General features: G+C 47.9%; 2 protein-coding genes across 2 annotated transcripts in view; one reads left to right on the top strand and one right to left on the bottom strand.

Moving 5' to 3' along the window:
• Positions 1-20,660, top strand: part of nid2a (nidogen 2a (osteonidogen)) — a 36,888-nt gene extending 16,228 nt beyond the window's left edge. The window contains exons 9-21 of the mRNA XM_061256961.1: positions 5,275-5,412; positions 7,984-8,112; positions 9,466-9,591; positions 9,832-10,062; positions 11,545-11,778; positions 13,681-13,905; positions 14,201-14,370; positions 14,661-14,790; positions 15,126-15,297; positions 16,728-16,885; positions 18,177-18,300; positions 18,824-18,936; positions 20,184-20,660. Coding sequence (XP_061112945.1) covers positions 5,275-5,412; positions 7,984-8,112; positions 9,466-9,591; positions 9,832-10,062; positions 11,545-11,778; positions 13,681-13,905; positions 14,201-14,370; positions 14,661-14,790; positions 15,126-15,297; positions 16,728-16,885; positions 18,177-18,300; positions 18,824-18,936; positions 20,184-20,194 — 1,961 coding nt within the window. The 3' untranslated portion in view covers positions 20,195-20,660. The remainder of the gene's footprint in view (positions 1-5,274; positions 5,413-7,983; positions 8,113-9,465; positions 9,592-9,831; positions 10,063-11,544; positions 11,779-13,680; positions 13,906-14,200; positions 14,371-14,660; positions 14,791-15,125; positions 15,298-16,727; positions 16,886-18,176; positions 18,301-18,823; positions 18,937-20,183) is intronic.
• Positions 20,661-20,908: 248 nt separating this feature from the next.
• On the bottom strand, positions 20,909-26,413 carry rtraf (RNA transcription, translation and transport factor). The gene is made up of 8 exons (XM_061256971.1): positions 26,216-26,413; positions 25,228-25,352; positions 24,836-24,935; positions 24,356-24,436; positions 23,798-23,886; positions 23,029-23,097; positions 22,498-22,546; positions 20,909-21,510 (listed from the first exon to the last, which is right to left on the bottom strand). The coding sequence occupies exons 1-8, from the start codon at positions 26,274-26,276 to the stop codon at positions 21,356-21,358; spliced, it is 729 nt and encodes a 242-aa protein (XP_061112955.1). The 5' UTR covers positions 26,277-26,413; the 3' UTR covers positions 20,909-21,355.
• Positions 26,414-27,494: the final 1,081 nt, after the last annotated feature.

The raw sequence follows: 27,494 nt of genomic DNA, 5'->3' as shown, positions 1-27,494 counted from the left end.
TGTGTGCGTGTGTGTTTGTGTGGCTCTGCACGGGGCAATAAGGACACACAGTTTGTCTGTTTTGGACACAACAGCATGGGGTATTTGAGCTCCACACTGTTGTGGCTTTGTCTGAGGAAATTGCCTCATGTGTTTTTTCCCCCCACAAATTACGTCCCCCATTAGATGGGACTGAAAAGGAAGATACGCTGAGAATAGACTCTCTCCCCTCATGAGCCGAATACCAATGTCAGCCGCACTGATAACTCTCACACTGTACTTCCACCCAACAGCCAGTCGATCACCCGCTACACTCAGTTTGCTTTTTCCATGTCACGGCTGCCACAGAGTGATGTATGAGGAACTGCTGGGCTATGAGAAATGGGCTGAAATATGTGAGCTCTCAGCACTGTCTCCAGTACCCCCCTCCCGGCTGTGTTATGGCTGATTTATACTATTAAGACATGAGCCAGGAAATGTTAAGGAATACTTCCTTTAGTTCTGTGGATTCAGAATTCCATTGTGTGCCATTAATATGCGATGAATGAGAGTTTGCGGTTTTTGGCCACCTGGTGCTCCGAGCACCGCTAAACACCTGCCCTGTGTGTGTGTGTGTGTGTGTGTGTGTTAATGTCCCTGTGTGTGAGAGTGACTGAGTGAGTGTGTGCCTGTGTGTGTGTGTGTGTGTGTGAATGATTGTGTTTCATGATGTGTGTGTGATGAGTCTGTGTGTGTGCGCATGTCTGTGTGAGAGTGTGTGAGTGAGTGAGTGTGTGTGAGTGTGTATGTGTGTGTGTATAATGAGTGTGTGTGTGATGAGTCCATGTGCATGTATGTGTGCGTGTGTCTGTGTGAGAGTGAGTGTGTGCACGCGTCTGCGTTTGCATGAAACAAATTGGCAGATTAGACCTTTGACCTCTGAGATGAGTCACACTGAGCTCTGGCCTCCACCAGAGTGCTGGTTGCCGTGGCGCCTGTGACAGATTAATGAAGTGCACAAGCTTTCTCTCTGCTGTTCTCCACGGTGATGAGAGCATGACAGCGGTATTGCAGGAACTTGTGAGGCCTGTGTGTGTGTGTATGAGAGAGAGAGAGAGAGAGAGAGAGAGAGACAGTGAGAGAGAGGGAGAGAGAGAGAGACAGCGAGAGAGAGACAGTGAGACAGCGGGAGAGAGAGAGAGAGACAGAGGCAGAGAGAGAGAGAGAGAGAGAGACATCACTACCTCTCGTATCCTAAGGACAGAAGGAGATGGGTTGTTTGTAGCACCCTGGAGACGGCCTGTTCTCCTAAGCAGGGGTGCGCAGATGTTGCAGCAGGCCTCCCCATCCCCCCTTCCCCAGCCAGATCCAATCCAGGAAGTGGGCAGTGATCTCACATGCACAGCTGGAACTGCGGCCACTGCAGCCTGGAAATACACAGACAGCGGTTCTGCTGTAATGTGGCACAGAAACCTTGGTGGAAAAGAAGCTGAGTGGAACTGTCCGTCCTGCAGAGATGGCACTGCAACTCCCAGCATGCACAGCGGGTTTGTGCAGTTGTGCCTGTTGTTACCAGAAGCTGGTTAACGCCCTGAGGGGAAGCTGGGTTGAGTTGTTTTCGGAGGTCCTGTGAACGCGCGGAGCCCCTCTCCTCTGGGACGGTCGGAGAGACGAGCGGGTCGCGTGGGCGCGGCCTCGCGGCCGGCTAGGGCGGGCGGAGCCAGAGCCCAAACAGAGGCTGTGACTCACTTTGGGCAGCGAGGGAGGTCAGCGTTGTTTAGAAGGGGTTATTGTGCAGCTTGCTCTGAAACAATATCACTCCGATGACAGATTTACTGGGCGGCAGGAGGAATAGCTGTGGGGTGATGTCATGGGAACGAAGCGATACCCAGGCTCTGCCCCGTTCCCCATCATGCCCTGAGGCAGGCTTTGCACCCAGGCTGCCCCAGGCTGGCTCCAGCGGGGAACAACAGCTGGAGTAGTCACGACAGCTGCCTGGATCTCCCTCACTCTCTCTCCCTCCCTCGCACTGTAAGGAGTGTTTTTCCCTCTCTTTCTCTCCCGCACTCTTTAGGAGTCCCTCCCTCTCTTTCTATTAATCTGTCTCTCCCTACCTCCCTCTTTAGGAGTATCTGTCTCTCTCCCCCACTCTTTAGGAGTCTGTCTGTCTCTCCCTCTCTCTATTATTGACTCTGTCTATATCACTCTCTCTCTCCCTCCATCCATCACTCCCACCAAATGCCTCTCATTAGGGTGGTAAATTTGATATGCTAACACACACAGAGGATGCAGATTCTGGAAATGGGTTGCAAATGGCTTTTACTGTCTTGTTCCATATACTTCATGCTAATTACGGCATTGCATTGATGCATTATGCGGTTACTTAACAAACACTCTATGTAAAGAGATTCAAGACTGCTCACAAGTAGTTCTGTTTGCGTATGTTTTCTACACAGAACCTATTTACAGTACCTCTCAGTAGGAGAAGCCACATAAACGCTTTTGCATAATTCAAACATCTGTTTTGCGTTTATTTTCCGTTTTAAGTCTGCAGTTGATGTAAACTAGATGCAGATATGAATGTAGTGGTTGGTGTATTGGATCTGCTCCAGAGTTCAGTGTAGTGTAATACCTGGGAACTGGGTTTTTAAGTGGAAGGTTGTGGATTCAGTTCCCAACACTTGTACCCTTGAGCAAAGTACTTAACTTGAATTGCTTCCATTATTTCCTGTTGCGTTATCTGTGTATGGTGCTCCAGATAACACATGGTAATACGATGACCACAATGGAAATAAGTCATCATGACTTTATTGTGTTTTGTTTCCTCGGTAATTTTATGATGTATATGGTTGTTGCCTAAGGGCTACTGACACTATGTACACTCAGTGAGCACTTTATTAGGTATTTATTAGACATATTTTTTAGACTTATGGTCTTCTGCTACTTTAGCCGATCTACTTAGAGTTTTGACAAGATGACAAGAAGTTTGATGACTGTTGTGCTTGGTTATTTGCGTTACTGTCACCTTCCTGTCTGGCCCTTCTCCTCTGACCACTCTTCTGTCAGAACTGCTGCTCACTGGATTTTTGGTTTTTCGGACCATTCTCTGCCAACTCTAGAAACTGTTGTGCATGAAAATCCCAGGAGATCAGCACCTTCTCAGATACTCAAACCACCCTGTCTGGCACCAACAATCATTCCACGGTCATAGTAACTGTCACAACAGTCGCATTTCTTCCCTATTCTGACATTTGGTCTGAAAAACAGCTGAACCTCTTGACCACGTCTGCATGCTTTTATGCATTTAGTTGCTGCCCCATGATTGGCTGATTTGCATTAACAAGCTGATGTACAGGTCTGCCTAATAAAGCGGTCACTGAGTGTATGTATTAAAATATGTCAAATAAAATCAATCAATCAATCAACAGTGCCTACTAACTGCCAGAATGTGAGCGTAAATGTAAGAGCCACCTTTTGTGAGTAGGGAACTCTCGCTGAGTCGAGCGGTCGCTGTCACTCAGTTGGGCTCTAAGCGAACGGTTCTCATGATGTGAGTCAGAGGAGATGCGGATGTGGGGGCTGCTCTGATTGGCTGCCGTCGGCTGGGGTGCTGAGGGCCCTGGGTGCGATCCGGCCAGGGGAGCCTCTGGAGAGGACACCGACGTGCGTCACACCCCCCTCCCCCCGTTGCATCGACCCCCTCATCTCTGACGAGTGGGATTTCTCACGCCCGTTTTATGTGGAATTCCTGGAGCTGTTTAATACAGACAGCTGGGCTCAGACCAGCGCTGGGCTGGGGAGGCAGCACCATCCCACACCTGGGCTCTTAAAAAAGCCAAACCACTGACTGAACACCACTCCGCCCCTTCGATCTGTCCCCCTGTCCCTCTAATTATCATTAGAGGTAAAAAGAAGGGAGTCCTCCTCTCCTTCTTCGCTTTGGCTGTGATCTTTTTTCTTTTTTTCTTCCCTAAATCTCACTCCCCACCCCCACCCCCCCCTCCCCCGCGGAGCCCCCTTTAAGGGTCCGTCTCTCTCACTTCAAACAGAAGTCCCCCCTGCCTTTGATAATTGCCTAAATTGGTTCATGGCCCAGGGTGAGGAAGCCAAGCTATTTAATGTGTGGCATGGAAGAGACTGAGTGGGGGGCTCTGCTCTTTCATGCTGAACCTGCCTTTTGATTTGGGGCCCCGTGAAGCCTCCAGGAAATTTTTGGGGGGGACCACACCCCAACCCCCGCCCCCGTGGTGTGTCCTCGGACCCCCGTCGAGCCTGGAATGGGGGGGGCGGGGGGCACTTTTGTCATGCGGTGCGCACCCTCGTGTTTTAAAGCCACTTTAAATGCGGCCTACAGACAGGTCAAGTGTTTTGATCCCCGAGGTCGGCTGCTGACAGACCTTGTGATCCGACCTTGTAAGTGTTTAAGGACCACTCAGGGGCCGATTGTCCCTGCGCATAACTTAGCCCTGCGGTAGATTCACACGCTTGGGTGCTTCGTTTGCTCTCTCTCTCTCTCTCTCTCTCTCTCTCTCTCTCCCTCCTCCGCGCCCGGCCAACCAGCTGCGAGGACAAACTCTCTGCTGCCGAGTTTTTTCTGTTTTCACAGCGTATAAACTCTTCCCTCGGTCCCACCCGGTCGGCTCGCGGCTCCAACCAGGTGCTCCTGTGATGGAAATCCCAGGAAATTGGGGATGCGGTATCATCCTGTTTTAGGGTGTTCTGTTTCCCCTCCCGTCCTCCCCAGTCCTGGTGTGAGAGCTTAGTGGGTGATTCATGGTATCCTGGTTTCGAGCGGAGCCTACTCCCCTGACAGTTGGTGTGCAGCAGAGCGCATGTTGTCTCTGGCTCTGGAGAACGGGAGAGCAGCTGTATTATTAGAATGCACAGGGCTACGGGCTGGAACCTCTTTATTAATCATTTACTTAGTTTGGAGCAAGTAAGATGGAAAGTATTGTACGTATTTGAAGAATGAAGGGTTTGTGTGTGTGTGTGTGCAAGTTTTGAATTTGCATTTGTCCCGGTACTGTAGTTCCTGAAGTTGTAGATGTCTTGGAATGGTAGTTACAGACTTGGCCAATATACCTTGTGTACTGGACTGTTATGGCCTTACAAGCAATCATATATGAATTGTACCTTATCTGACGTGTTTGGTTGTTTGTTGTATGACCTTAATATGGACTTTGTAATTTGTAAAAAATTAATCAAATTTAAATTTAAAAAATGTTAATATTAACTGAACCATAGTAAATATTGAATAAAATTTAGTGAAGGGCATTCTGGGACGTGACCGCTGACCCCCTAACCTCCCTGTTCCAGCTGAGCTGACGGAGGTGAACCCCTGCTTCGCCGGGACGCACGGCTGTGACCCCCAGGCGCAGTGTCTGCCCGGCGAGGGACAGCAGTTCCAGTGCCAGTGCAACACCGGCTACCGCGGCGACGGGCGTAGCTGTTACGGTAAGAGTGCGCCCTCTGTGTCTCCTTATCCAGCGATTCTGGCCTCCACCCGGCCCTCCTCTCTATCCTCTCCTTCTCTCCCCTCCCCTCCCCTCTCTACCCTCTCCTCTCCTCTCTCCTCTCTCTCCTCTCTCTTCCCTCTCTCCTCTCTCCTCTGTCCCCTCTCTCCTCTCTCCCCTCTCCTCTCCCCTCTCCCCTCTCTCCTCTCTCCTCTCCTCTCCTCTCCCCTCCCCTCTCCCCTCTCCCCTCTCCCCTCTCTCCCCTCTCCTCTCCTCTCCTCTCCTCTCCTCTCCTCTCCTCTCCTCTCCCCTCTCTCCCCTCTCCTCTCCCCTCTTTCCTCTCTCCTCTCCCCTCTCTCCCCTCCCCTCTCCTCTCTCCTCTCCTCTCCTCTCCTCTCCTCTCCCCTCTCCCCTCTCTCCTCCCCTCTCCCCTCTCTCCCCTCTCCTCTCCTCTCTCCTCTCTCCTCTCTCCTCTCCCCTCTCTCCTCTCTCCCCTCTCCTCTCCTCTCCTCTCTCCTCTCCCCTCTCTCCTCTCCCCTCTCTCCCCTCTCCTCTCCCCTCTCTCCTCTCTTCTCTCTCCCCTCTCCTCTCTCCCCTCTCCCCTCACTCCTCCCCTCTCCCCTCTCCCCTCTCTCCCATCTCCTCTCCTCTCTCCTCTCCCCTCTCTCCCCTGGCCCATTAATCCCCAGCTCCCAGAGAGTGCGCCAGCGCCCTGACACGCTGTTTAAAAATCTGGAGTGCTTTCGGATGCGTCCTCTTCACGTTCCTCATTACTGCCTTTTTCCAGCATTCCCATGTGTGTTGGGATGGGGCGGGGGGGGGGGGGAGAAAATTCCCAGCGCGGAGTTGCAGCGTTGCACTCCGGCTGCAGCAAGAGGCCGTGTAACTGCTGTCCCCCGGCGGGGAGAGAAACCGTTTTCACTCGTGGAGCAGGGACCGTCACCGAATTAACGTCTCTGGCAGCACGAGAGGCCTTGATTTTTCACTCAACCAACGACTATCCATTAGGTTAAAGGGATGATGCCATTCGCATGGGGTTCTGCCAGTAATTGAAGTCTGGAAAGTGGCTGTCAAATACATGAAAAGAGCAAATTATGGCAGGTTAAGAGCTTAAACAAAGCGTGTACAGTACAGTTTTGGTGAGGTATGATTTTTAGCTTACTAGACAGAGAAGCGAGTCAAAGCCATGTTCCTGGCTCATGAAGAAAAAGTGAATCATAACGGAGCAATAGCAAAAAAAAATAGTTTTGCAGGCTAGATCCAGGAATATCACTCATTTTAAAGTTCCTGGGTCTTGAGCTGGCAAATTGCCGGAGCAACTTTTCCGGAATGCTGACTCAGGTCATTCACAGATGACCCCTGAACTGTACAATTCTAGGCTGAGGCTTCATGTGTTAAAAGGGTTAGAGATGGAGAGAGAGAGAGAGAGGGAGAGGAAAGAGAGAGAGAGGGGGAGGGGAGAAAGGGAGACAGAGAGAGAGGGAGAGAAAGAGGGAGAGAGGGAGGGGGGAGAGAGAGGAAAGAGAGAGAGGGAGAGGCAGAGAGAGAGAGGAAAGAGAGAGGGAGAGAGGGCTCTGAATGAGATGACAGACCTGTGGGAAAGCGGGTACAGCTCCGGGGGGATGGGGGGAGGGGTGGAGGGGAGGATGTTTTGGGGATTTACAGGCCAGGCGACTGTGTTTTGCCATTAAAACGAGGCCCAGTAAAAAGCAGCGTGTTGCCGGCTGTTTGGCCGTGGGAGGTGCCCCACCTGTGAGCCTCCTCGTTTGAAGAGGGGTGAGAACGAAGCGTTCGCACCTCGTTCAGAGACCGTCCCCAGCGTGTGGCTGTCCCCCCCCCGGCTGCCGCTCCTCCTCCTTCCTCACCCCTCCATCCCCCCCATCCCTCCATCCCCCTGTTCTCACCTTCACTCATCAGCCCGTTTCTGCTGAGGGCCTCTGAAGGAATGCCTGCACTCAAGGGCACTTAGAGGACACGACTGTTCAGTTTCATCACCTGCTGCAGAGCGGAGATATCTGTGTGTGTGTGTGTGTGTGTGTGTGTGTGTGCGTGTATGTCCGTGTGTGCGTTGTGTGTGTGTGTCTGTGCCTCTGTATGTGGTGTCTATGTGTGTGTGCATGTGTGTGTGCGTGTGTGTGTCTGCATGTTTGTGTGCACATGTGTGTGTGTCTGTGTGTTCACATGTCTGTGTACGTGTGTACATGTGCGTGTGTGTGACCACCTGTGTGTGTGTGTATGCGTGTGTGCATGTGTGTGTTTGGGGAGGACAGGGGGCTGCAGGACAAGGGGACGCTCACCCCTGTCATTACGCTGATCAAAACCAGGCCCAGCCTCGACCCCCTCCTCTCCCCCCCCCCCTCCCCTCCTGGGGTCTCCCCGCTCCCCTGGGCCCGGGTCTGGACAGTGTCATCACAGACAGGCACGATGGCGGGCCGTGGTTTTACGTCCGCGCGCGCCGGCCGGCACTCTAAACAAACCCGCCGACGCCAGAGCCAGGAGCGGTGAGGGTGCCGTGGGTGATGTCTCCGTCTCTCTCTCTCTCTCTCCCCCTCTCCCCCCCCCTGCCCCCCAGACGCGGACGAGTGCGCGGAGGGCGTGGCCGTCTGCGGGGCCCACTCCCGGTGTCTGAACCAGCCGGGGAGCTACAGCTGCCAGTGCAACAGCGGGTACCAGTTCGGCTTTGATGGGCGCACCTGCATCGGTAAGTGTCACTTTGCCAGACATGGTGTCCCGCTGCAGCTGACACCCTTAAACGTGCTCATTGGGACGGTCTGGAATTAATTGACAGAAGACGAAGAACAATAATGCTCTGGGCAGCCAAAATAGCCTGTCTTCATGTTAGCATTTTGCTGTTGCCAAATCATTGTGCAGTATTATCAACAATCGGGTAAAAATATGTTGAATGTTTTGCATGCAGTTGAAATTGTACTTCCCTCTAGGGTCTTTCAGCGAACTTATCCCTGGTTATGGGTATGCACTTTGTTGTACGTCGCTCTGGATAAGAGCGTCTGCCAAATGCCAATAATGCATGATAATACAGCAACTGAAACTAAATGATATCTGTAGTGCCAAAAATCAGTTTAGCCCTTTGAAGCGTAGCTTCTGTGTAACATTTTCTGTGGAACATAACTCCATTGCCTTCAATTACCGGAAGTGATCGTCACACCTGCATTGGAAAGTTACGGCCCTTATAATCACATATTTGTGATCTCCTCCACCTTAAACTGGGTTCAGGGAGAGGCCGGACCCCTTTATCAGTGTGTGCAAGACTTCTTCGATATCGGTGTGCAACAGGTTGCTTCCTGTATAGTGTTTCTCTCTCATGAGAGGGAGCCGCGTCAACAACAGCAACCCGGCAGCTGGCGCAGGATCCAGATGTTGGAGCGGCATTAGGAGGGCGGTAACACAGGGGCAGAGCGGAAGGACAGAGCTGCAGAGGCCTCACTTTTCTGTTCCGATTCCAACTTGTCACATAGCCCAACTGCTCTTTGAAGGTGACGCTAGGTGGGGGGAGGTGGTTGGGGGGTGGGGTGGTGGGAACGGAGGGCAAGGGAAGCGAGTTTCGGTGGAGGAGGCCAGGGGGGGGGGGGGGGGGGGGGTTGGGTCCCACTGAATGTCAGCCAATGAAACAATGGCCCTGTGTTTCCAGCGCGGAGAATGTGCGTGGGAGACGCGCAGCTGAACAGCCACGGGAGGTCAAGAGACAGTAACTCTTCCCAAGTCCTGTCGAAGTCCCAGTGCTCGGAAAAACAGCCCCTCCTTTAACCTCTTCCGTCGAACACTCCCACCCCCCCCCGCCCCCCCCCCCACCGCAGCCCCGTGGCAGGACATCAATACGGCCTTTGTGAGGGGGAAAATGACGTGGGCTGTGTTTTGGAGTCGCGTAGTGAACGGGGTCACGGCGCAGTGCTTTTTGACCACAGGAGGAGGAGTTTTAGATTCTGGACCTGAACAAAGCAGGCCACTCTATAAGTGCTGCAGGTGAACCCTACCATGGTAATAATTGTGGGGGGGGAATAGATGTTCATGTAGAAAGTTGCGCTGCCCCTTCCAGATATCGACGAGTGCCGGTCGCAGCCGTGCCACGCCGACGCGTCCTGCTCCAACTCCCTGGGCTCCTTCGAGTGTCACTGCCGGCCCGGTTACCACGGCGACGGATTCCACTGCGTCCCTCAGTCTGGTGAGTCGGGCGCCGGGCTTCGGGTGACGTCGCGCGATTGGAACCGCAAGCTTTTTTTCTACCGACGCCTCCGAGGCCAACTTGCGTGGCGGTGAAATGCCGTCTTTTGTGCCGTGCCAGAGAGACGCTCAGAGAGCGGGCTCTTGCTTGGCGTGGGTTCTGCATTTCTCGCTGGATTCAGATGCCAGTGGGCGGTGGTGTTTGAGTCCCGACTCCTAACCCCTGCGTGTGTCCCCACAGTGCACCCAGAGCGGCCGAAAACCCAGTGTGAGCAGCACAGAGACAGACTACAGGGGGCACCCCAACCTGCCCCTGGGGACTTCGTACCCCAGTGTGACGAAGAGGGCCACTACAGACCCCTGCAGTGCCATGGCTCCTCAGGGCACTGCTGGTGTGTGGACACTAGGGGGCAGGAGCGAGCAGGGACACGGACGCCTCCTGGGACCCCGCCCACCAACTGCGACCAGCCAGGTAAGACTACCTGACACCCCAACCACTAACTCCACCTGAGCACCTAGAAAGTCAACCTGAAGCCCAAGCTGTCACATTGGGGAAGGTATCTCTCTGCCATAGCTATGAAACACCAGTGAGAGTTTATAATAGGCGATAGTGCAATAATAGGCTTCAGAGAGTTGTGGAGTTAATGTTTTGTGTCTTACGCCTACTGCCCACCAACTGTGATCAGCCAGGTATGACGACCTGAAACTCCAACCACTGACTCTATTTCTCAAAGCTGGATTGGTTAGCTGGACATTTGAGTAAAACCCAGAACAGGTCTTTTTACTTCAGTCCACGTTCCAGCTTTTTGGAGGGTTTCTGGGTTTTACTTGGTGCACTTATCCAGCTAACTCAGTTTTGTGAAAGAGGGCCCAGGGCCCGTTTTCAGATGCTCTTTAGTTCATAACTCATCTGGAGGAAATGGCCTGGTTCCCTGCAGGGTCTACAAGACCCGGCAGCAGGAGAGCGAGGCTTTTTATGACCCATAAAATGGGGGGACTAATCCTTCATGTTCTGTTACTCTGCTCTGCATGGCTGAAAACCCTGAAAATGGCTAAGTGGTTCAGGCCGGTCAATGATTGACAAATCTCTTCGCCTTTTTTTACTGGAGCTTGACTCAAGTGCATCCAGCTAGACCCGGCGTCAGCAGCCCTGGTCCTTGAGAGCTGCAGGTTTTTGTTTTCAACTTAAAATAAGCAGCCCATTCAGACCCAAGAAACACGGTTGTGTCAGTTAACTGTGTAATCAACTGCTTTCATTGATCAATTACGCGCTGAGTAACAACGAAAGCCAGTACACCCTGCGGCTCTCCAGGACTAGGGTTGCTGAACCCTGAACTAGAAAGAAGGTTGTCCATACTACACTATACCAAGACCCTCACTTCCTCTGTACCAGCATAACACATTAAGTATTAGATAAACACTGACATTTCTAAGAATTCTGATATCCCAATTAGCGAGTTTGATTGATGAGATAAAATCATTAATCATCTGACTTCCTTTCTGTGACTGAAAATCTCATTTGATGTCTGTTATTGTCGAGAAAAATGTTTATTAGTCAAAGAAAGCCAGTAATTGCTCCATTAAATGCACTATACCCTTTACGTAACGTCCAGATGCCCCTGTAATTAGAGCGAACGCAGTTCTTAAAACTACAGACTTTAGAATAAACACTGTAGCTCCAAGGGCAAGACACTCAATAAAGATGAGAGTTTTAAGGTGGTTATGAGTCACTTAATGTTTAACAAATCACTAAGAGGCTGAGGATGAGACACAAGCTTTGATAAAGGCTCCCTAGACACAAAAGAATGTGCCTTTCGAGGAAATCTTTTTTCTCATTAATGGGATTTAGTCAGCTGGGAGAGGATGTTCACTCAAAGTAAGTTCAAGAGGCAGTAACTCTGTTGTAAAGTGCAGAGTAAAAACATGGTTTTACGGTGTTTGTTTCCCCCCGCAGTTCGGCCTCCTCGTCCCCAGACCCAGTGTGAGCAGCACAGGGACAGCCAGCAGGGGCAGGGCGGTTACCCGCTTGTTGGGGGCTTCATACCCCGGTGTGACGAAGAGGGCCACTACAGACCCCTGCAGTGCCATGGCTCCTCAGGGCACTGCTGGTGCGTGGACACTAGGGGGCAGGAGCGAGCAGGGACACGGACACCTCCTGGGACCCCGCCCACCAACTGTGACCAGCCAGGTAAGACTACCTGACACCCCACCCACTATCTCCACCTGGGTGTGAGAACACCTGGAACCTCAACCTGAAGCTGTCCTAATGAGGAGGATATCTCTCTGCCATAGCTGTGAAACAGTCGTGAGTGACCAGCACTGCAATAATAGTTACGGCTTCAGAGGGTTGTGCAGGTAATGTTTTGTGTCTTACTCGTACTGCCCACCAGTTGTGACCAGCCAGGTAAGACTACCTGACACTCCACCTGCTAACTCGATCTGGATGTAAGAACACTTTGAAGACTTTTAACCCCAAGTTGTCATATTGGGGAGGACATCTTTATATGGTAGCTGTGAAATGGTACTGAGTGATCACCACTGTGGTTATAGTAATTTAATGAAACCATTAAACCATTAAATGACAGTCTAGAGGAGTCTAGTGTACGACCGTATGCAATGTAAAGGCTACACTCCAAACAGAGAACTGGACAGTTATGACATCATTTTCGACTCCCTGCTAGACCAAACATCAGAGCGGGCAGCTCAAAGCAGACACCGTGTAATGGGCGGGAAAAGCACTTCCAGAAGCAGTAATTTCCGTAAGAGTGGCATAGCGCAAATTCCCCGTCCACATTCTGTTCATCTCAATTTGTACGGAGCATGTAGAGCCAAGCCGCGTCTATATTTGAGATAATTACAAAGTGGGAAAGAGCAGGAGGGCTCTAATCAGCTCTAGGCAGAGGCCATTTTGGTGAGTGTCTCTGCTCCAGCACAGGGGAGTGTGTGCTCTTCTCACCAGCATTAGAAACAGACCTGGCCGAAATACGTCATTGTTTTGGATTCAAATACTTTATTGAGCTTGTCTGGTGTATTGGAACCTATGAAATACTTTCAGTTAGTGCAAACCCCGCCTTCTGGTCCTGTTGGTCAGCTCAGTTGCACCAGGCAAGATCAGTTTAACACAGAAAAGTATTTGAATCCTAAACAATTGTGTATTTCACCCAGGACAGATTAGAAATGCTAATCTCGTTTGTGCTGAGCTCTAAAAAATTTTAAAAGTGAGGAAAAAATGATAATGAATAATAATATACTGGGGCTAAATCCCAAAAGCAGCTTTAAAAAAAAGAAAGAAAAAATGTGATTAATCAGAAGTAATTTTAAACCACATTCCTTGAAAGTCTTTAAATGTGCGTGTGACAGGAGGAGGGAAATATTTACAGTGCGGAGCGCCGGGGGTAGAGGGCAGATCTGTCGCAGGTTTATACGGCGAGCGGGACGAACACACAGGATTAGTGTGAGCTAACGCACGTCCTCCCCCTGGCCATATTTCACCTGAGCGTCACCGAGCTGTTAAGACTAACACAAGTGAGGTCACGGCCCTGAGCCGCTGGCTCTGCTTAGCACTGCTCCGTTCACCTTAAAGCCCTGCAAGCTGTGACATCACCGCCCTGGTGAGGTCAGGTCATCGGGGGCCAGGCAGCCAGTTAAGTAATGAAGAGACATTCCGCCATCGTGACTTTCCATGAAAACACAGCGGACCACTCGGTGTAATCAGAAATTCTGCTGAAAGTTTTGAATTGCTGTCAAATCCAAGTGTTTTGGTTTGGTTTTTTCCCCCCGCATATCAAATGCAAAATGTGTTTCGTATCCTCTTCTCGACAGCTTTTTCAGGTTCCTTTTTGATTTTCCCAACAGATGCTGTAAGCGATGGTGGGGATAGGGTGGTGATACAGTAAATGGGGCAGATAATAATTATAATTCCTTGTATTTATATAGGGGATTTCACTTTTCCACTATGTTGCACCCACCTGGTTGATGCATGGCAGCCATTTTGCGATGAGCTCAGGTGGAGAGGTGAGAATGTTTTTTTTTTTAGGCAATTCAATCAGATAATCACGCTGCTTGTCTGTCTGTGTCTGTCTGTCTACAGTGGCCCCCACCCAGCGTCCGGAGACGGTGTGCGAGCGCTGGAGAGCCAGCCTGATCGAGCACTACGGGGGCCAGCCCGCCCCGCACCACTACCTGCCCCAGTGTGACTCTGTGGGCCAGTTTAACCCCCTCCAGTGCTACGGCGACAGCAGCTACTGCTGGTGTGTGGACAAGGACGGCAGGGAGGTTCCTGGGACACGCTCCCATGACGCTGTGAAGCCTGCCTGTGAGTATCACCCAGCGCCCCAAAACCTCCGCAGGTCATCTAGGCAAGTGCCTGTATCATCTTTGTGTACAGTTAAGTCATACGGTGGTATGGTTGAATAAAGTTAAGTCATACGGACTTATGATTAGATACAGTTAAGTCATACGGTGTTACCTGGTGACTGAAGTGTCTGGGTGATATTTCGTCTCCACTGGAAGGTTTTTACCCCTTGTGCTTGCAATTTGAGGGTTCAGGCCTGTTGTTTGCCCTTCTGTTATTTCTTTTCATGGACTTTCCTCTCTCTTTTCATTGGCAGGTATTCCAACTGTGGCCCCTCCCACAGTACGCCCATTACCTCGGCCCGATGTCACCCCGCCCCCGTCCGGCACCTCCCTCCTGTACGCCCAGGGCCAACAGATTGGGGTGCTGCCTCTGAACGGGACCCTGATGGACAAGGAGAGGGCCTCTGTGCTGCTGGCACTGCATGTAATGTATTTTTTAATATTATGAGGTTTCTGTGGAATTCAGACCTGGGTACATGCATACAATTAAAAGATTATGTGTTTGACCCAGTTCTGATGGAATTGTACATTCAAGGCCATTACTTCTCATGAATTGAAATCCTGAAGCTAATTACAGTTCAGTTGAAACCCTTTCCCAAGCTTACACTGGTTCAGTGGTACAAGAACTAAAACTATTTCAGATGGGTACAGTACAGTGTTCTTGATCTGTACGTTTTGATCTCACACTCGATTCTGCAAACGCTCACTCTACAGGGATCTATTGTGGTCGGAATTGACTTTGACTGCCAGGAAAAGAAGGTCTACTGGACAGACCTTGCAGGGCGGACCATCAACAGAGCAAGGCTTGAGACGGGATCAGAGCCGGAGACGGTTATAAACTCAGGTAACGTATGCAGCCTGTGTTACACTTGTTACACACACTCCGTTACCATCTTCATTCCATGTTCATTCCCAGCCACAGCAAGTAGTGTGAACAGGGCCACAGCTATGGATTCTCAGGCTCGGGAAAGAATATATTGGGAGCCTGTGCCCCCCTCCTCCACCCAATATAATGTGTAACAAAAATAGTTATACCCTATATCCTAGGCCCCCTTTCTGGCCCAGGCCAGGGACAAAGTGTCCCCCACTATCTGTTGCCCAAATATAATTACACACCTATTACTGTGTGACATAGAGAAGAGTTTGTGGAGCGGATAGAGTAACGCAGTTTGACGGCAGGTCTGACCAGTCCAGAAGGCCTGGCGGTGGATGGGCGGAGGAGGCTCATGTTCTGGGTCGACAGCGGACCCGACAAGATCGAAACGGCCAACCTGGACGGCAACAACAGACGGGTCCTCTTCAGCTCGGACCTGGTCAACCCTCGCGCCATCATAGTGGACTCTGCTGGCGGGTATGCCTCTAACCGCCTTAACTCCTCTCAAACCCTTTTAACATCTGTTAAACCAGCCTTGTCCTCCTGCAGGAAGTCACCACCTCTACATCTCCATTCACCATAATGTCTTGTGCTCTCAACCTTTTAAAATGTTAATTCCCTTTGTGAGGGGACAGGATAGGGGGGATGACAAAACCAAGGGGACATAGTGGGGGGGGGGGGGTCTCCTATTATCTTTGAGGTCACAGCACACTGCCAGAGCCACCTACCACCAGGGAGTCCTTATTGGCAGACTTCAAAGTGTGGAGAGATGCCATTTTAGATTCAGGCCTTTCTTGTCCTAGCCCCCTCTCTCAGCCATGCCCGACCAGGGGGGGAGGGGGTTGGCGGCGTGGGGACAGAGAGCACTCGGCTTTGATTAGATTTGGTCGGAGAGGGGTGTCTCCCCTCTTCCCGTAATTAATAGCCATCTTAATTAACCTCCATTTCCTCTGCCCTGCCAACTTCCTGCTCTGATGATGCCCTTCGTAGATAGGGCTTCCATTAGCGAAGACGTGCTAACTGGGGCTGGAGTTCACACACGGTCACGGTGGGATGATTCCCAACTGGGGTGGGGGGTTTCGGTTGGGGGGATGGGAGAGAATTGAGAGAGATAGAGGGGGAGAGAGAGAGGAGAAGAGAGATAAGAGAGAGGGGGAAGATAGAGAGAAAGCGACAAGATAGATGGGGAGGAAAGAGCCAGAGGGAGAGAGGGAGTGGGAGATAGAGAAGGAACGAGAAAGACAGTGGGAGAGGGGTAAGAGAGGGGAAAGAGGGGGAGAGAGGGTGAGACAGGGAGAGATAGAGAGAGCGGGGAGACGGAGAGAGGTAAAGAGGGGGGAGGGTGAGACAGGGAGATAGAGAGAGAGGGAGAGATGGAGGAGCAGATGTTTGCATGTCACTGGCTGGGCCGTCAGGGATGGAGTTGGTAAGCTGGACTCGTTGGTTCCTGGGGACAAGTTAGCAGCATGCAGGCTGGGAGCCACCCATGGAGCACACCCTCCACATCTGCTCAGCCACCAGGGCCTGCTGGAGCAGAGCAGACCCAGCGCTAATCCAAACCTCATGTGGAATTAGCACCGCTGCTCCAGGGTGTGTGTGTGTGTGTGTGTGTGCACGTGCGTTACTCGTAATTTTCAGCCTGTTTTTCTTCAATTGAAGGATTGTACAGGCACCGAGAATACACGCAATGGATGCGTAAACATTTGCTGTCATGTATAGTAGCAATTAGGGTAAACTTGTGTCTGGAAAGGTCTTTCTCAGACAAAAAAAAAGAAAAAAACGGTTCCATAACTGTTTTGCGTGGGTTTCGAGTAATCGCCGTTCCCATAGCTTTGCACGTAAATGTGGAAATTGAGCAATTACAGGGTGCAGCATGGGACTGACTGACTGTGTGTGTGTTTTTCTAGAACTTTGTACTGGACAGACTGGAATCGAGAGGCTCCAAAAATCGAGACTTCTACTGTGGAGGGGCACGACAGGAGGGTGCTGGTGCGCGATGGTATTGGGTTACCCAACGCATTGACCTTTGACCCCTCCAGTAGACAAGTGTGCTGGGCAGATGCAGGTATGCCCCCCCACCCCCCCAACCACATGACCTCCGCTACCTATATTATCTCCTTTTTACCGCATCCATGTTGACGAAAATGATTTGTGTTATGAAGGGAAGTTTGACTCATTCTCAGATATAAAACTGAGAAGATTTATCAGTCCAGACCATACATTTACAAAATTGCTTTGTCAGCCAAGAAGCCATAAAGTCCAAATGCTAAAATATGTGGTGAGCAACCTACCTCAGATTAATCCTTTTTAGGATGTGCTACTGAGTGAAAACTGGTGTCATTGTGTAATTGGCAATGCAGAAATTAAACAGACATTTTTATACCTTCTCACCACACCCTGAGGAACACCATTTGGCATCCTTTCACTTGTAATTTCTATCTCTGATAAGTCTGTACTATATTAAAGGCTTCTACTCACTGCTTGTTTGCCTGACACTTACTGTGATTTGGCTTTTTTTGTGCTAATTAAACATGTGTTATGTATTCTTTTAATAGCACCTTGCAATTCTTGGACTGATATTTTTGAGCACTTTGCAAAAATGTAGCAGAAATTGTCTGACACATGGTCAGAAACAGAGGGAGGAAGAGGTGGTGGTAGACAGACCTAGGTGTGGTACGCAATTGTTTTGGATTCAAATACTTTTCTATCCTTTACCTAGCTTGTCGGGTATATTGGAACCCATGAAACACTCTCACCCCACCTTCGGGTCCTCTTGGCTGAGTCGATTTCACCAGGCAAGGTCACAGAAAGTATTTGAATCCAAAACAATTACGTATTTTACGCAGGTCTGGTGGTAGCGTATGTTCCACAGTGGCTCTCCCTCCCTCCTCTGGACATGAATCACAGTGCTGATGAAACATAGCTAAACCTTTAACTAAAACACATAGCCTAGCTAAACACATAGCTAAACACATACTGTAGCTAAAACATATTTCTAAAACACTTAGCCTAGCTAAAACACATAGCTAAAACAGGTAGCTATAACACATAGCTAAAGTATGTAGCTAAAACACATAGCCTAGCTAGCTAAACCATAGCTAAAACACATAGCTAAACACATAGCTAAAACAGGTAGCTGAAACACGTATCTAAACACATAGCTAAAACAGGTGACTAAAACACATAGCTAAAGTATGTAGCTAAAACACATACCTAAAACACGTAGCTAAACGCATAGCTAAAGTATGTAGCTAAAACACATAGCTAAACTTATAGCTAATGTATGTAGCTAAAAACAAAGAGCTAAACACATAGCTTAAGTATGTAGCTAAAACATTTCTCCCTGCGGCGGACAGGCACCAAGCGGCTGGAGTGCATCGGGCCGGATGGCACAGGGAGGAGAGTGATCCAGAGTAACCTGAACTACCCCTTCAGCCTGGTGTTCTATGCCAGCCACTTCTACTACACCGACTGGAGGAGGTGAGAGAGCTGACAAGAGGCCCCACGTCGCCCACCCATTATCTGCTTGGAGCATTTACTTTTGGTTCCTTGTGTCCTAGTGTAAAATCCGCCTATGACCAGCTTGAAATACCAGCTGCCAGCTGTTTAAAACATAGCTTGAGCTGGTCAAACCATGTTGAGGATGGAGCTTGTCTAGCCCGTCAACCAGCTACCAGCTTTTTCAATAATATTAAACAATATTTTTTAGAAAAGCTGTCTTTTTCAACAGGGAGCATTTCCTTTTTTTTGTGATATGTAGAGTCCATTTGACTTCTATGATCGCTGTTATTATTCTGTTAATACTAGGTTAATCTCTCTTCTGTATTCACGTGCTTACGCTCCAATTCACGTAATTTAACATGCAAATACGAATGCGTATTTAGAGCGTTTAAACCTGGTGTGTTCCAAGATGTCCAGTTTGGTAACTTGCACAGCGTAGCAGTGGGACAGGACCCACACAGTCTGGCGTCTTCCCTCACGGTGGTTTTTTGTTTTGTTACAGGGACGGAGTAATCGCCCTGAGCCGGGACACCAGCCAGTTTACAGACGAATACCTGCCGGATCAGAGGTCCCACCTGTACGGCATCACCGTCGCCACCCCCTACTGCCTATCAGGTGACAGCTCCGCGTCCATCCATCCATCCATTATCCTAACCCGCTTATCCTGAACAGGGTCGCAGGGGGGCTGGAGCCTATCCCAGCATACATTGGGCGAAAGGCAGGAATACACCCTGGACAGGTCGCCAGTCCATCGCAGGGCACACACACCATTCACTCACACACTCATACCTACGGGCAATTTAGACTCTCCAATCAGCCTAACATGCATGTCTTTGGACTGTGGGAGGAAACCAGAGTAGCTCCTCGTCCCAAAGTCAAAAATATAGGGGGCAGATTTAAGAGACACCCACAAGTCACCCACACCCACAGTGCTAGGGTAGGGGTGCACTAATACATTTCCCAGACAGCTGGTTTATATTCTGGCTTCTTGATCAGTTTGGCTTCATTTCTGGTCCTCTTCTGCATCAGTCCACAGTAAAATGTTTTTGTGGACAGAATAGAATACGTGCTTCAGCAATACATGTGGTCCAATAGAGTTAGAAAAATGTGCAGAAAAAAAAGGTGGTCTATGATTAGGTCAAAGCGAGATCAGAAATGGCAGCAACAATCCCCGGAATTGATCTGCCATCCTAAAAGCACCCGTATTCTGAAACTTTGCTTTCATCTTTTTGAGAAATTTAGAGAAAATCTGAGAGAGATGAGAGATGGCTTAGACGGTGGTTTCCCTTTCATTGAAAGACTTCCATGTTTTGCTTTTTGATGTTTGGTAAACAGGCAACTAAGAAAAGGTAGGTTTATGTCATCACAAATACCTACACTTAAGACTCTGAAAAATGGCTACCTCAAATGCACCTGTGTTCAGAATGAGAACGCAATCTACACCCATTAAAGACGCACCAAAAAGCAAATGACAGAGCAGCAGTTCAGACCTCGTACTGCCTGCGTCCAGGTTGGCAAAACAGAGGGCACCTGCAGGCAAATCACAGTATTTCAGACCGAAATGACAAAAGACAACTGGTCCCCGCAAAGACATGAAAGCACTTCAAAGGCAGGGAAACACAGCAGACATTGGGGGACCGCTGCAGGTGTGTGTGTGTGTGTGTGTGTGTGCGCGTGTGTGTGTGTGAAAGAACGCCCCTGCGTGTGTAAACTCCTTTAAAGAGATGTCATTTGCTTTGAAGAGGGGAAGCTTCAAAAGTGACGTTCCGGGGCGAAGATTGCACGCTTGTATGTGTATATTGTCCTGTTGCGGAAGTTTCCGGTGCAGTGTCTGACACTGGTGTGACTATTATCTGTTACAGGGAGACTGTAATGACAGAGCCAAAACAAAATGGTGCTATTTGGGCAAGTCTGGAAGGGCTTGCAGAGTGAGGACCCCATGGAGACTGACTCAGAGGACAAGAGGAGGGTGCTCACACAGGTACAAGAATTCAGTACCTGACACCAACAAGCAAATCCCACAAGGACAAACCTTTATTTTTTTTGACAGTTTGTAAACTTGTTTTATACCTCATTTTTTCTACTGTATGTTGTTATTTTGCGAAAGGCACAGAAAACAAGCTCCTGTCCTTTCGGTCAGAAGCCCTGTTTTTTTTTTTTTTTTTTTTTTTTTGAGATGTGTAGGAACACAGCAATGCAGTATTGTTTTATCCGTGCACTAATATGAATTTGTATTTCACATGAAATTGCATTGAAGTCTGCCCGAAATTTGCTACCACAGTTTTTTAATCATTTTTATCTTTTGTAAGATGTAATATTTATAACAATAAAATGTGATTCAGGACTTGTAGAACTGTGGTTACTGTGTTTTCATCTGGTTTCCTTGGGGCCTGGATCACAAAGCAGAATTACCAAGTTACCATGGATAACTGTACAGAGTTGAACCCGGAACCGCTATTTTTACTGCCCTACCAAATCTGGAAAATAGCCGGTTCTGTGTTTACAGTGCAGTTATCCAACCAACTCTGTAATCCTGCCTCATGGTAATGGCCCATGCCAAGTCAACACAACAAAATAACGGAGTCACTTTCAGAAAAAGATTTCTATATGAAGTTTTGCTTTTAGCATAGTTTCCCATCCAAGTACAAATGTTATAAATCCTGCACTGGAGTATACGGATTGGATTGCCCTCAGACTGTATCAGATCGGAGGTCTCCCTTTAACCTTCCTCTTGAGGCATGCCACAAACCAAACACAATCGAACATCCTTCTCTTCTCTTTTTTCCTTTCCCTCTTTAATGCGTTTTACACATCTCCGTTCCAACACACACACACACACACACACACACACACACAGCACCATTCATTCTACACACACATGATGGTTTCCCCAAGACACGTGTCCCAATCGTTTCCACTTCAAGACAAAAGAAGAAATCCACGGGAGTGGCTCGGAGAGCCGGGGATCGGAGCGAGTTTGTGACCGTCTGCGCAGACAGCGGGCGGATGCGCGCAGCCGGGCCGGCGGACCCCATCATCTGCCCACCTTGCCCAGGCGGTGGTCGGTGCGCGGGTCGGCGATGATGGCCTGCACGGCCACGATGGCCTCGTTGATGCGCGTCTGCAGGTCCCGCAGCTCCTCGATGTGCAGCAGCCGCAGGATGCGGGCGGCCTCGTTCAGAGTGGCGTCTGCGGGAGGAGGAGGGGGAAACGCGTTCGGCAAATGGCTGCCGTTCATATGGCGCCTGTATCCAAAGCGCTGTACAAATTATGCTTCGCACGCACGCACGCACGCACGCACGCACGCACGCACGCACGCACGCACGCACGCACGCACGCACGCGGTGATTGGCTGCCATGCAAGGCACCAACAAGCTTGTCAGGAGCATTTGGGGGGTTAGGCGTCTTGCTCAGGGACACTTAGACACACCTTACCCCTCCGACTGCCAGACTACTGCTCTGACCGCCTGAGCTAATATCACCCACCATTTAGTCACTGCAATGCAACCACACTTGCAGCAGCTCCAGCTACAGTCCAGGGCCCTGTTTCACTAAGCAGGGTTACGGAGTCAGCTGGGTAACGGCACCGAATAAAACCCGGAACAGCTCTTTTGAATTCAGTCCAATCCAGTTTCATGAGGGTTCCAGATTTTACTTGCCGCACTTATCCAACCAGCTCGATAATCCTGCTGTTCAAAACAGGGCCCCTTTCTTTCAGAGGTTCGACAGTTTAAGAATCATTATGAACTCAACTCAAGGTCTTAATTTGATTTATATATTACAAAGCCACAGTAAGGTATACTCCGCCTTCTGAACAGCAGGTCCGTGGACCCCTGGGCCAAATGTGATATCAAAATAAATAATAATTTATTAAATAAATAAAACTTTTATATAGACAACCATTTTAAACTTATTATACCTGGGAGGGGATCCCCGAGTCAGAAAACATTGAAAACTCCTGAGGTAAACTAAATAATATATTAAGGATGACTTCTTTATGGCTCTGAAAATAATGATTCACATTATAGGGAGAATTAAATATACTTATCTTCAGGTAACAAACATTTTATTTCTGTATTTAAAAAGTGTGCACCCTCTCCCCAGTCTGGTTTATGGAAACCACAGGACTTTATCTTGAGCAACAGCACCACCCCATGGTGACTGTTAGTAACTCACCTCCTGTATCAAAGCCCAAGACATGCTTATCCAAGGACACGGGTAGGCCCTGTAAAACAAGTCAGAGGAACACAGTTTTATACATGCAGTATATAAATACAGAAGAATGGAAAGTTGTGAATTAACCTGCTCATTGGTAGACCTAGATTCTGCAGTATCCCCATGCAGACAGTTCTGCTTGGTTTGACAGAATTAACCCGGAATGCAATGTTCTCAAAGTACCCAAATATGCATTATATAGCATATTTTAAACTATTGTGTGTTTGTTACCTATTACCGAAATGAAGGATTAAAAAATAAATAAAGAATCAGCATTGGACAGAACCATGATTGGTTGTGCAACAGGAAAACAGCCTACACCCGCCCCGCCCCCATTTTTTTGCAAACATAGTTCAAAGAACACATTTATCTCAAATGATCTACAGTGAGAACAACAGACCAGCTCAACACCACAAATAGACCCTGGAAGACATGCATGTGAACTGGCAAGGAAAAGAATGCATTCTGCCAAGAAATAAATACATTTCTTACCTCTTTTGCCTGGCTGGATTTTGCGATGGCTTCAGGCGTTAACCGTTCCTGAATCAGGATTCGAATAGCCTACAAGGCCACAGGAAAAACTCAATTGAATGATATTATACTAACAAGGAGTTCACAGTGCATCAGCCATCTGAAAGGCAATCCTCTGGTCCACACAGATTCAATGAGCCCTTTAATGCGAGTAATAAACAAAATAAGACTGACTTTTTAATCTGATAAAGATGCAGTCTTAACAGTTTTATCTTGCACCATTACAGGGCTAATACTGCATCCAGTATGTGCCACACCTTTCCCTTCTGCAAATAATATGGTCACGCTTTAAAATAAGAGTCCATGAATTGGTAAACTGTATTGGTTAATGCCAACTACTACTGAGAAGTTAATCTGTACAGCTCTTAATGCATTTGTAATCATTCACTCATGTTAACTACATTGGTTAATGCCACTTCATGAACCTTATTATAGTGTGACCGAGAGAGGAAAAGAAGAAAAAAAAAAAAAAAAAAAAAAAAAAAAAAAAAAAAGAGAAATGCATTAATTGATAAAACATGAAGAGAGAATAAGGTTGACCCAAAAAGACTTGACGGAAATGCACAGCGAAGAGCTGATTAACACTGGCTGATCTACAGCGTACTTGCCAACTATTAAGCATACAACTTGTCAGCAAGTAAGCCATTTCAGACACGGCCCCAGTGTATTGAAAGAATGGTTGACCAGAACTTTCTGAATGAGCACTACGGTTCTCATAATCCCCAGTTACCTTCAACATCACCAGGTAGTCGTCATGGCGCTGAATCTGCAGGAGGTTGGCCAGGGCCGTCACACCAGCCTTGAAGTCGGGATTGTTGCCTGGATACAGAGGATGCTTAGAACACTGAGCCAGGCTTCCATAACAACCACTGCATGATACCAACATAACCAATGTGCTGAACTGGATACACTCCACTTCTCAGAATCCTCTGCTGACATGGTACACATCTGATCTCACAGATAAGGATCTCTAACGTTCAGATTATCAGATTATAGCAAAAATGTAAAGTGCTCCGCCAAATGAATTGTCACAGATGCCAGTTGCATACCAAAATAGAATTACGTGAAGTCTTCTGTCTTTTATTTTTGATGATATTCATAATTCTGCAGGTGCTTCATTGGTGTTTAAAGGATTAAAGCAATTAGAATATGCAGTTGGACAGGCCTGGTTTCTTCATTTGGATCTACTCTGAATTTACTGCCGGATGTCTGAATGTCTGTACAGACCTGTTTTAGTCCTGCAGCCACCAGGAAACAGGACAAGCAGAGGGAAACCTAAAACACTCACTGTCCAAGTTGATGAGTGGATCAGATGGCTTTTCTGTGTTGTTGGAAGCAGCCTCTGGTTTGCAGTCCCTGTATTTGTCAACTGTGGAGTTGAAATATAAAATGTTACACACAAGCCTGCAAAGGATTCAGAAAATTGTGAAATACACTTTGATCCAGAATGAGTTCCAGTTATTTACACCAATCAGTTTTGAGATGATATCCACTGACTCTACACAAATGGCACATGATTCTACAGATGTTAAATTCAGTTTCCTTTTTTTCTTTTTAAATCAACAAAAGGTTTCTTCTTTCAGTGAAGTGATCTAATGACCCACCATCCAGTCGTCATTTCTGTATCGGATTACGTGAAAATGAAATGCAATGCATGACCGCCACCTAGTGGTCGATGTGTGCACCACAGCAAGAATGTAAAATTGAAACCACTCGCACATTAGTACAAAATTTAGAAGAAAAGTACAAGTGAAGTAAAGCAGCCTACCGTTATCTCCGTACTCAAAGCGAACAGCTAGGCCTAGCAGCCAGTCAACGGTTTCTTGTCGTTCTTGAGCAGTGAATGGGCAGCTTACATCCTGAACATACTGAAAGCAAACAAGCATGCATGAGCAGACCTGCACCGAACTGCTACAGTACAGTTGTTACAACAATGATATACACTACGGTAATTTCCAAAATAATTTATCCATGAATTATTCTTTAGAACGGAGTTACTCAGACTCATATTACATGCCACCAACATGCAGATCGCCCTAAAATGCCAAGCATACTCCGTGCCATATTCACTAGTCAGTACGGATAATAAATGATCATCCACAATGATCCAAAAACAGGGACCGATTGCAGCTGACCCCAGTTCAGCCATCCTCATTTCACCTTTTCAAAGAACTGAGGCCACTCCGAGCTGTGTATGTTCCGGAGGTTGCCCCGGTCTTCAATCTTGTAATGTCGGATTTTCTGATCTTCCAGCCACACAATAAAATTCCTGAACTCGGTCTCATCTGCACAGAGACGACAAAAGTTACACTCGATCTCAATACATCAAGGTATTGCGCATTACGACTGGCAACGTTAGAGCAGTTCAACAAAATATACTCGTATATGCATTTTCCACAGGAGATTGTAACACTATTAAAACATCAGTGTCATACTACCGTTCGTCACTGGTAGTAACTGATTAACTTGAACATGCAGATAGCCAACTTCAGAGCGATAATGTTAAAAAGGATGGTCTAGACTTGACGCCAAAAGTACAGAATTTTGTCATATAACGCGAACTTACTCCTTCAGTCCTTGCCAATCCATCATCATCACACACATACATTCGCGGATACTCCACGGTTGACTGCATGCATTGCAACCGTGGCAATTTCCAACGGCTAATGTTAAGCATGTTAGCCCTTGATCAGTTTAAGGAGCTAGTTATCGAGATGGGTGTCCACGAAGTTCACAATAAAGCAAACGAACACAATATTAATTGAAGGACAACAATCAATAATTTATCCAGCAAATGGCAGCTAGCTAAATACGATTAGTTAAAATTAGGTTGGTGAGAGACGAGACGAGCGTGCACGATATGAAAGTTAGCTAACCATCAAGTCAACATATTAGAAGCCAATTTAGATGATGAAATTGTGCGTCCGAGACTTTTGATTGTGAGTCAAGGTTGAGTCCAGATAAAATAGCCTGTGCAGGAATAGCCAGATCGCTAGTTCGAGACCATATTTTGCATGGCATGGGCCCGAGTTTCCATACGTTTCATAGCCAACTAGCTTGTAGCTTGCTAGCTTGTCATTTCGCCGGCAGGCTCCGCGGATTACGTCACTCCCTGCGGTCTGTCAAGTTCTTCCCTTTTCTTTCTTACCTTTACAATCAAAACCCGAAGGGTTGTGGTAGTCCAGTGCTGTGAGCTTTCTTCGAAACATTTTGAAAAACAGCCTGAGACGACAGAGCCGTTTTCCTTTAGAGAAGTATCAAAAGCGCAAAATCCTGTCTGGAACGTTCTGATTCAGACTTGGCGTTCGGACAACGTCATCACGCCACTTGACTGAAAGCGAAACAGTCCAATAAGAGTAGTGACAATTGATGCGAATGTCCAATTGGAGAGCACGCAGTGTGTGCACTTTTGATGCATCCCGCACGAGGGGTCGTGGAGAAGGTAGGCGGCTGCTCCAAACTGAGCATGCTGGCTATTTTATCAGCCTGGTCCCATACTTTATTCGACGATTGGTGACTGAATGTTCTGACCACTGAAATTGGCCTCTGTCTTTCCGAAATCTGAACATTCGCCCCCAGCGGTTGTTTTAAGTACGTTCTAGTTCCCTGAGGCAGTCGAACTGAGACGTAAAAAACGTTTTTATTGTTAATATCACATCTTAAAGCTAACCATAACCTATGTCGCCACAATTTTTTGCCGCTTGCCCACGGCTTATGTGTAAATACATCTATTTCATATCTATTATATTTCTCCTTGCAATTGCAGAATGTCATCGTGGGGTGGCGCTTATCCAGGATTTGGTATACGTGAACCGATTTCCAGGGCATGAAAAATCGGTGCGAGATTTTATTCGGGGAATATGTGGCTTAAATCCCAAATGCTAGCCAGTTTCAAAAGGGACCTCAGTCTTGTAATAACAAAATATGAGCAGGGTCGAATGTATGATAGGAGGTAAATTATTCTTGCCATTTTTATGGTGCAATTTTAATTTTAAAACCTCCCCGTTCTTTTATAGTCAATTAATGAAACCAGCCGTGGAAAGTTCATTTGGTTTATTTCCTATATAAATGTGCAATAATAAATAAAACATCACTCCATTATGATTTCCATTCATTTAAATTTGGCTTCATGTACTTTAAAACCTCTTTGTGTGTTCTTTATTTCATCTGAATATTGTAGAGGCACAAGATCATTCCAAGATGATTATTATTAGTATTCAGTATTTTATTAGTATTCTGATTTACTCTCTCAATTCAGTCTTCATTTAAAAGAATAACACACACAGCACAGAAAATGTTCACACTGCTAATATTCTTGTGTTATTTGTGATTATATGATTGCATAATATGTTATGTTCACATGTCATGTATCAATGGACTAATTTCATATTTAATGCACATTTTATTATGATGGTGTAAGAAGCTGT

This window comes from Conger conger, chromosome 1, assembly GCF_963514075.1.
Source record: "Conger conger chromosome 1, fConCon1.1, whole genome shotgun sequence".
In the NCBI taxonomy this organism is placed as follows: Eukaryota; Metazoa; Chordata; class Actinopteri; order Anguilliformes; family Congridae; genus Conger; species Conger conger.
The sequence above is the reverse complement of the archived record's forward strand: the minus strand, read 5'-3'. Positions and strand labels throughout refer to the sequence as shown.

Bases quoted from the DNA above. Each gene is read 5' to 3' on its own strand.
- rtraf (XM_061256971.1), bottom strand. From the start codon at position 26,276: ATGTTTCGAAGAAAGCTCACAGCACTGGACTACCACAACCCTTCGGGT. The intron at 25,353-26,215 runs GTAAGAAAGAAA...GTCTCTGTGCAG, and splicing joins TTCGGGTTTTGATTGTAAAG to ATGAGACCGAGTTCAGGAAT. The intron at 24,437-24,835 runs GTAGGCTGCTTT...TCAACTCCACAG, and splicing joins CTTTGAGTACGGAGATAACG to TTGACAAATACAGGGACTGC.